The sequence below is a fragment of the Schistocerca piceifrons genome, chromosome 11 (assembly GCF_021461385.2).
Source record: "Schistocerca piceifrons isolate TAMUIC-IGC-003096 chromosome 11, iqSchPice1.1, whole genome shotgun sequence".
Classification (NCBI taxonomy): Eukaryota; Metazoa; Arthropoda; class Insecta; order Orthoptera; family Acrididae; genus Schistocerca; species Schistocerca piceifrons.
This window is the reverse complement of record NC_060148.1, coordinates 13,495,101-13,504,938: the sequence shown is the minus strand read 5'-3', so window position 1 is coordinate 13,504,938 and position 9,838 is coordinate 13,495,101. Positions and strand designations below refer to the sequence as shown.

Genomic DNA, 9,838 nt, shown 5'->3' with positions numbered 1-9,838 from the left:
TCTTGTTTCCTCTTCGTTTACTGCTTTACGTCAAATGGAAAAAAAAGAGGAAAAAAAACGGATTTCTGTGGACGAGAGCTATCAAGTGAATTAAAACACATTCACATAATTACGGAAGGCTAATATATGTTATTAATTTCAGATTTTATTTTATTTCCACTTTTCTGGGAGTCATGTCTTAACCGCCTTGTAGAACAAGGTAGTCAATGTGATTCAAACGAAGTGTTTCGTTCCACACCATTGCCTACTTTCAACTGCTCTTAGCATTTCAAGTGCACGTTTTCATCTTCTAGCACGTATGGCATTATGCCATAATAAAGACTCAAAAATGAGTTAATACAGTACTTGTACTCCAAAAAAATTTACATCCCGAAAACCACACTGAAAAGAAACTTCCTGGCAGATTAAAACTTTGTGCCCGACCGAGACTCGAACTCGGGACCTTTGCCTTTCGCGGGCAAGTGCTCTACCAACTGAGCTACCGAAGCACGACTCACGCCCGGTACTCACAGCTTTACAATGTTTCGAAAAGTAACATGCGGTGTTTGGTGGAATTCCAATGTATACCTTCTTAATACGAAAATACGCAGCGTACATGTTGCTGCACATCAAAATTCTTTCCAAAAGGGGTTTTCTTCCCTGAGTTTCGTTTTCTAAAGTGCTGGGAAATTCTACGCCCGTATATAAAAACATAACCATTCAAAAGGATTGATCAGTTTTACAGTTCCGAGGGAAAATATACTGTCACTGAATAACACGGAAAAAGTGTGTTTTCATCCGGGAGAAAGTGTTTTTAACCGGGATATTCCGTAAAAATCCAGGATTGTTTTTCCTTGTCCATGTATACACCCTGACACATTGCTGCACTGAAATTGTGCAGAAGTTATATTGTACTTATATATATACAAATCAGTTGGTTCTACTGAGAAATTCATGAATGGAGTAGGAGTTGGTCACCAATAAATTTTTTAGGCTTCTCTTAAACTGAATTTCATTGGTTGTTAAGTTTTTTCTGGCTGCTGGCAAGTTATTGGAAAGGTGTGTACCTGAATAATGAACACCTTTTTGTCCAAGACTAAGTGACTTTAAATCCTTGCGAAGATTATTTTTATTTCTGGTATTGATTCCACGAATTGAGCTGTTGGTTTGAAAAAGTGATATATTTTTAATGACAAATATCGTGAAGCAGTAGTTAGTATCCCTAGTTCCCTAAACAGGCTACTGCAGGATGTTCTTGAGTTCACACCACATGTACCTCTTATTGCACGTTTTTGTGCCCGGAAAACTTTAGCTTGGCTTGATGAATTACCCCAAAAAATAATCCCATATGACATTATGGAATGAAAGCAAGCATAGTATGCCAGGTCTTTCATTTTTATATCCCCTATGTCTGACACAATTCCCGTTGCAAATTCACAATCGTACTGCACCAAATTTAATGACTTACAGTGTATTAATAAAAAGATGTGCAAACTACACTACTGGCCATTAAAATTGCTACACCACGAAGATGACGTGCTACAGACGCGAAATTTAACCGACAGGAAGAGGATGCTGTGATAATGCAAGTGAGTAGCTTGTTAGAGCATTCAGATGCAAAGGTTTATCCTTTCATAGCATTCACACAAGGCACCGGTGGCGACACCTACAACGTGCTGACATGAGGAAAGTTTCCAACCGATTTCTCATACAGAAACAGCAGTTGACCGGCGTTGCCTGGTGAAACGTTGTTGTGATGCCTCGTGTAACGAGGAGAAATGCGTACCGTCACGTTTCCTTGATAAAGGTCGGATTGTAGCCTACCGCGATTGTGGTTATCGTTTCGCGACATTGCTGCTCGCGTCGGTCGAGATCCAATGACTGTTAGCAGAATATGGAATCGGTGGGTTCAGGAGGGTAATACGGAACGCCGTGCTGGATCCCAACGGCCCGGTATCGCTAGCAGTCGAGATGACAGGCATCTTATCCGCACGGCTGTAACGGATCGTGCAGCCACGTCTCGATCCCTGAGTCAACAGATGGGGACGTTTGCATGACAACAACCATCTGCACGAACAGTTCGACGACGTTTGCAGCAGCACGGACTATCAGCTCGGAGACCGTGGCTGCGGTTACCCTTGACGCTGCATCACAGACAGGAGCGCCTGCGATGGTGTACTCGGCGACGAACCTGGGTGCACGAATGCCAAAACGTCATTTTTTCGGATGAATCCAGGTTCTGTTTACAGCATCACGATGGTCGCATTCGTGTTTGGCGACATCGCGGTGAACGCACACTGGAAGCGTGTGTTCGTCATCGCCATGATGGTATGGGGTGCCATTGGTTACACGTCTCTGTCACCTCTTCTTCGCATTGAGGGCACTTTGAAGAGTGTACGTTACATTTCAGATGTGTTACGACCCATGGCTCTACCCTTCTTCGATCCCTGCGAAACCCTACATTTGAGCAGGATAATGCACGACCGCATGTTGCAGGTCCTGTACGGGCCTTTCTGCATACAGAAAATGTTCGACTGCTGCCCTGGCCACACATTCTCCAGATCTCTCACCAACTGAAAACGTCTGGTCAATGGTGGCCGAGCAACTGGCTCGTCACAATACGCCAGTCACTACTCTCGATGAACTGTGGTATGGTGTTGAAGCTGCACGGGCAGCTGTACCTGTACACACCATCCGAGCTCTGTTTGAGTTAATGCCAGGCGTATCGAGGCCGTTATTACGGCCAGAGGTGGTTGTTCAGGGTACTGATTTCTCAGGATCTATGCACCCAAATTGCGCGAAAAGGTACTCACATGTCAGTTCTAGTATGGTATATTTGTCCAATGAATAGCCGTTTATCATCTGGATTTCTTCTTGGTGTAGCAATTTTATTGGCCAGTGTATTTTGTATAAATTATGTCGTACAAAGCAAGTGATATGCAACGCGTGTTTCAGTTGAGATTACAATGGCGGGTGTAACTGGCGAACAAGGGAGTTTGGCAGGCAGCCTGCTCGCACTGCTGGAGTCCGGGGTCGGCGCAGACGTGACGCTGGTCGTCGGGGAGTCGGAGCTGCCGGCCCACCGTACCGTCCTGGCAGCCAGGAGCCCGGTCTTCGCCGCGATGCTGGGCCAAGACACTCGGGAAGCCCAGACTGGTCGTGTGGAGGTAGCCGACGTCCGGGAGGCGGTGCTGAGGCAGCTGCTGCATTTCGTCTACACGGACACGGCCCCACAGCTGGACAGCATGGCGGCGGAGCTGCTGCCCGCCTCGGACAAGTACGACCTGCCACTGCTCAAGAGAAGGTGCGAGCAGGCGGTGGCTCGGAGCCTCACCGTGGACAACGCAGCCGCTGCTGTGGTCCTAGCGGGGCTGCATTCCTATCCACTGCTGAAGAGCGCAGCCGTAGAGTTCGTCGCCAGCCATCCCCAGGTGATGGCCACTGAAGGCTGGAAAAATGCGCTGCTGCACGATGTCGAAATTGCAGCCGAAATGTGTAGTTTGGTGGCGGCGGCGTCATCAAAATTAAGGTATGTCAAGTATGAGACCTTTTCAATAAAGAAAGACAACATATCTTCACTCATCCTCATAATTTTGATGGTCCTTCTCGAAGTATTGGCAACGGCCTTGCCGCAGTGGCTACACCGGTTCCCGTGACATCACCGAACTTAAGCGCTGTCGGGCGTGGTCCGCACTTGGATGGGTGACCATACGGGCCGCCATGCGCTGTTCCCATTTTTCGGAGTGCACGCAGCCTCGTGATGCTAGTTGAGGAGCTACCTGACCGATTAGTAGCGGCTTCGGTCAACAATACCATCTTAATGACTGACAGAGCGGTGTGCTGACCCCACGCCCATACTATCCGCATCCTCCTCCTCTGAGGACGACACGGCGGTCGGATGGTGCCGGTAGGCCACTCGTGGCCTGAAGACAGACTGCTTTTTTTCCTCAAAGTAGCCTCTCACGAATGCGATGCACTTGTCCCACCGTTTCTGCCAGTCTTCAAATAGGAGGGTCAAAATGGCTCTGAGCACTGCGGGACTTAACTTCAGAGGTCATCAGTCCCCTAGAACTTAGAACTACTTAAACCTAACTAACCTAAGGACATCACACACATCCATGCCCGAGGCAGGATTCGAACATGCGACCGTAGCGGTCCCACGGTTCCAGACTGAAGCGCCTAGAACCGCTCGGCCACCCCAGCCGGCCATCTGCAAACACCGTAGCTTTCATCTTCCTTTCACCAATTACATTTGCTACTGTACTCACTATAGCATCCATCACTACAGTGAAGAGTAATGGTGAAAGTGCACTTCCCTGCCTCAAACAATTCTTCTGTTCAGTCCAAGCTGATCTCTCTCCTCCCACTTTCACACAGCTCACACTTCCACGGTACATTTTCCTCATCCTCCAAAATAATCTGTTTTGCTACTCCTCCGTTCTCTGGGGCTTCTTATTTTGCTTCTGCACACTTTGCTTCTACGTACACTATCACACGCTTTTTCAATGTCCAGGAAGGTCTTTAGCAAAGCTCTTCCATATCCATAGTGCTGTTGCTGCAGTTGTCTTACAACAAAAATTGCCCACGGTGGACCTTCCTGTAATGAGCCCGTGTTGCTCTTCTCTCATTCTTCCTTCTAACTTTTCCCGAATTCGTGCTTCCAAAATTTTATTGCCCAATGACTCATCAATGTTATCCCCCATAGTCCTTGCACTCATTTCTATTTCCCTTCTTAAAAGATTGGGACAGTTATTCCCTTCTTCCAGTGTTCTGGGATCATTTTCTCTCTTCACACAATTTTTTGCTCGATATAGCCATTGTAACACCACCCCTCCTGCCGCTCTCACCATCTCTACACTTAGCTCATCCAGACATGGTGACTTCCCTCCCTTCGTCATTGACTGGAAATGGTTGTGTTTGGCTACCCCCTTGGAGACCATTTGCAGCCATTGATGGACGTCGTTTCCAAACAATGGTGTCATGTCACCAGACCAGAATTGTTCATGACTGGTTTGGAGAACATTCTGGAAAATTCGAGCGAACGATTTGGCCATCCAGTACGCCGAAATGAATGCCATAGAAAATTTTGGGTCATAATCGAGACATCAGTTGGTGCACAAAATCCTGGACTGGTAGCACTTTAGCAATTATGGATAGCTATAGAGTCTGCATGCATCAATATTTCTGAAGCGAACCACCAACAGCATTTTGAGTCCCTGCCATGTCGAATACTATGCCAAAATAAAGGAGGTTCAACACGATGTCAAGAGGTGTCTAGTGATTTTGGTCACCTCAGTGTATGTAGGTGTACACTATGTGATCAAAAGTATCCGGACATCCCAAGAAACATATGTTTTTCGTATTAGGTGCGTTGTGCTGCCACCCACTACCGGGTACTCCATATCAGCGACCTCAGTAGTCATCAGACACCCTGAGAGAGCAGAATGGGGCGCTCCGAGGAACTCACGGACTTCGAACGTGGTCAGGTGATTGGGTGTCACTTGTGTCATACGCCTGTACAAGAGATTTCCACACTCCTGAACATCCCTAGGTCCACTGCTTCCGATGTGATAGTGAGGTGGAAACGTGAAGGGACACGTACAGCACAAAAGAGTACAGGCCGACCTCGTCTGTTGACTGACAGACACAGCCGACTGTTGGAAGAGGGTCGTAATGTGTAACAGGCAGACATCAATCCACACCATCACACAGGAATTCCAAACTGCATCAGGATCCACTGTGAGTACTGTGACAGTTAGGTGGGAGGTGAGAACTCGGATTTCATGGTCGACCGGCTGCTCATAAGCCACACATCACGCCGGTAAATGCCAAACGACGCCTCGCTTTGTGTAAGGAGCGCAATCATTCGACGATTGAACAGTGGAAAAACTGTGTGTGGAGTTACGAATCACGGTACACAATGTGGTGATCCTATGGCAGGGTGTGGGTATGGCGAATCCCCGGTGAACGTCATCTGCCAGCGTGTGTAGTGCCAACAGTAAAATTCTGAGGCGGTGGTGTTCTGGTGTGGTCGTGTTTTTCATGGAGGGGGCTTGCACCCCTTGTTGTTTTGCGTGGCACTGCCACAGCACAGGCCTACATTGATGTTTTAAAGATTCAAATCGCTCTGAGCAGTATGGGACTTAACATCTGAGATCATCAGTCCCCTATAACTTAGAACTATTAAACCTAACTAACCTAAGGACATCGATCAGAAATCGGTAGCTAAGGTAGAATATTCAAAATTTCTAGGTGTATGCATTGATGACGGGTTGAACTGGAGAAAAAACACTGAAGATCTGCTGAAATGTTTGAGTTCAGCTACTTATGCCATTAGGGTCACTACAAATTTTAGCGATATACATCTGAGTAAATTAGCTTACCACGCCTACTTTCATTCTCTGCTTTCGTATGGCATCATATTCTGGGGTAACTCATCATTGAGTAAAAGAGTGTTCATTGCACAAAAGCGTGTAGTCAGAATAATTGCTGGACCTCATCCAAGATCATCCTGCAGACACTTATTTACAGAGCTACAGATCTTCAAATGGTTCAAATCGCTCTGAGCACTATGGGACTTAACATCTATGGTCATCAGTCCCCTAGAACTTAGAACTACTTAAACCTAACTAACCTAAGGACATCACACAACACCCAGTTATCAAGAGATCTTCACTGTAGCCTCACAATATATATATTCACTTATGAAATTTGTTATTAACAATCCGAATGAATTCAAAAGTAATAGCACTGTACATGGCTACAACACTGGGAGAGAGGATGATCTTCACTACTCAAGGTTAAATCTAACTTTGTCTCAGAAGGGGGTAAATTATGCTGCCGCAAAAGTCTTTGGTCACTTACATTAGAGCATTAAAAGTCTGACAGATAGTGTAGTGTAACGACGTAAGTTTCTTATAAATGATTTTCGTTTGACATATGACCATGTGTAGACTTCGTCACCTACGTCAGTTACAACACACTTCAAAATTATTTATGTTCTTTTTAAATTGTCTGAGAATGGTTCTTGAACGAAACTGTAAAACATCATTTGAGCCGTATGCACAGAATTACGTCACTCGGGCCAATTGGTTTGCGTAAACTTTTTCAATTTAGATTTCGTTTGTTTCTCCTCAGAAATTATATTGACACACGTTATCTTGATTTAATCGATATTAGAATCACACGTTGAATAAACTTTTGAGATTCAAAGTTGCGATGAACGCTGTCAAAGTTCAATAATCTTGTCAAATATACACTCCTGGAAATTGAAATAAGAACACCGTGAATTCATTGTCCCAGGAAGGGGAAACTTTATTGACACATTCCTGGGGTCAGATACATCACATGATCACACTGACAGAACCACAGGCACATAGACACAGGCAACAGAGCATGCACAATGTCGGCACTAGTACAGTGTATATCCACCTTTCGCAGCAATGCAGGCTGCTATTCTCCCATGGAGACGATCGTAGAGATGCTGGATGTAGTCCTGTGGAACGGCTTGCCATGCCATTTCCACCTGGCGCCTCAGTTGGACCAGCGTTCGTGCTGGACGTGCAGACCGCGTGAGACGACGCTTCTTCCAGTCCCAAACATGCTCAATGGGGGACAGATCCGGAGATCTTGCTGGCCAGGGTAGTTGACTTACACCTTCTAGAGCACGTTGGGTGGCACGGGATACATGCGGACGTGCATTGTCCTGTTGGAACAGCAAGTTCCCTTGCCGGTCTAGGAATGGTAGAACGATGGGTTCGATGACGGTTTGGATGTACCGTGCACTATTCAGTGTCCCCTCGACGATCACCAGTGGTGTACGGCCAGTGTAGGAGATCGCTCCCCACACCATGATGCCGGGTGTTGGCCCTGTGTGCCTCGGTCGTATGCAGTCCTGATTGTGGCGCTCACCTGCACGGCGCCAAACACGCATACGACCATCATTGGCGCCAAGGCAGAAGCGACTCTCATCGCTGAAGACGACACGTCTCCATTCGTCCCTCCATTCACGCCTGTCGCGACACCACTGGAGGCGGGCTGCACGATGTTGGGGCGTGAGCGGAAGACGGCCTAACGGTGTGCGGGACCGTAGCCCAGCTTCATGGAGACGGTTGCGAATGGTCCTTAATTTCTTAACGGAATTTTTGGATATAGTAAGTGGGTAATTTCCCCAACCTCCCCCTCCTCCCCCCAAAAAAATTAAAATATTAAGTGTCACGTAATATTTTGTGTAATGTACTATATTGTATAGATTCCGTTTATTAACCTGACATGTTCCACATCATTACTTAGTGTCGTATTCATCATATATGGAACAAGTACTAATCTAATCTAATCACACACATTGATGCCTGAGGCAGGATTCGAATTTGAGCGAACAGGCGGTTCCAGACTGAAGCGCGTAGAACCACTTGGCCACAGCGGCCGGCAGTTTTAAGCACCTTCTTGCTTCGCAGTGTTCAAGAGCAATTTGGGGATGGCGACTGCATCTTTCAACACGATCGAGCCCCTGTTCTTAATGCACGGCCTGTGGGCGGAGTGGTTACACGACAATAACATCTCTGTAATGGACTGGCCTGCACAGAGTCCCGACCTGAATCCTATAGATCACCTTTGGGATGTTTTGGTACGAGCCGGCCGGTGTGGCCGTGCGGTTCTAGGCGCTTCAGTCTGGGACCGCTATGGTCGTTGGTTCGAATCCTGCCTCGGACATGGATGTGTGTGATGTCCTTAGGTTAGTTAGGTTTAAGTAGTTCTAAGTTCTAGGGGACTGATGAGCAGAGATGTTAAGCCCCATAGTGCTAAGAGCCATTTGTTTTGGAACGCCGACTTCGTGCTAGGCCTCACCGTTCGACATCGATACCTTTCCTCAGCGCCGTACTCCGTGAAGAATGGGCTGCCATTCCCCAAGAAACCTTCCAGCACCTGACTGAACGTATGCCTGCGAGAGTGGAAGCTGTCATCAAGGCTAAGGGTGGGCCAACACCATACTGAATTCCAGCGTTACCGATGAAGGGCGCTACGAACTTTTGAGTCATTTTCAACCAGGTGTCCGGATACTTTTGATCACATACTGTAGAAGTAGAAGAATGGCAGTTTTAAATACAGCATCTATGCCTTGTCATAATGAATGGTGTGTTAATTATAGTGTACGTTGCAGGTCTGCATCCAAGGATGACGATGAAATGTTAGCGGAGGAACTGATCGAGGCAGCTGAAGATGGTGACGAGCAGGAAGTTCGGAAACTGATTGCGGCAGGGGCTCCTCTCAACGCAAAGGACGACAGTGGGGATAGCGCACTACACTGCGCTGTGCTGGAAGGACACGTGGAGGTCGTCAGGTGTTTGGTGTATGAAGGGGCAAACGTGAACATCAGGAACTCGATCCGGCAGACGCCTCTGCACTACGCTTCTTTCAGAGGTCACGTGGAGGTTATATGGGTGCTGCTGGGGGCATCGGCGCATATAGACGCACAGGACCACAAGGAGCAGACGCCTCTGCACGTGGCTGTGGCCTCGGGGAACCTGAGAGCAGTCAAGGCGTTGCTGGCGGCTGGGGCATCCAAGTTCAAGAAGGATCTCAACAATAAGGACCCTAAAAAGCTAGCCAGCTCATCCATGAGAGATATATTCGATATTTTGTAACTGCTACAGTTTTTTTTTTCATCTTGTGTCAGTGAACTTCATAATAAAAAGAGTTTGAAATAATAATCTTTCATTCCTCCTTTCTAGCTAATGAAACCTACTTACCTATACAGGGTGGTCCATTGATAGTGACCGGGCCAAATATCTCACGAAATAAGCATCAAACGAAAAAACTACATAGAACGAAACTCGTCTAGCTTGAAGGGGGAAACCAG

At 47.0% G+C, this 9,838-nt stretch overlaps 1 protein-coding gene across 1 annotated transcript; it reads left to right on the top strand.

The window, feature by feature from the left end:
• Nucleotides 1-3,087: 3,087 nt before the first annotated feature.
• On the top strand, nucleotides 3,088-9,623 carry LOC124720222 (serine/threonine-protein phosphatase 6 regulatory ankyrin repeat subunit B-like). Its single transcript, XM_047245544.1, has 2 exons — nucleotides 3,088-3,508; nucleotides 9,140-9,623. Exons 1-2 carry the CDS (start codon nucleotides 3,102-3,104, stop codon nucleotides 9,621-9,623), a joined length of 891 nt encoding a protein of 296 aa, XP_047101500.1. The 5' UTR covers nucleotides 3,088-3,101.
• The last annotated feature ends 215 nt before the right edge of the window (nucleotides 9,624-9,838 follow it).

What these genes read in the sequence shown, in the direction of transcription:
- LOC124720222 (XM_047245544.1), top strand. Translation starts at nt 3,102, where the DNA reads ATGCTGGGCCAAGACACTCGGGAAGCCCAGACTGGTCGTGTGGAGGTA. An exon ending in GCGGCGTCATCAAAATTAAG is followed by an intron (nt 3,509 to 9,139) that starts GTATGTCAAGTA and finishes TGTACGTTGCAG; the next exon opens with GTCTGCATCCAAGGATGACG.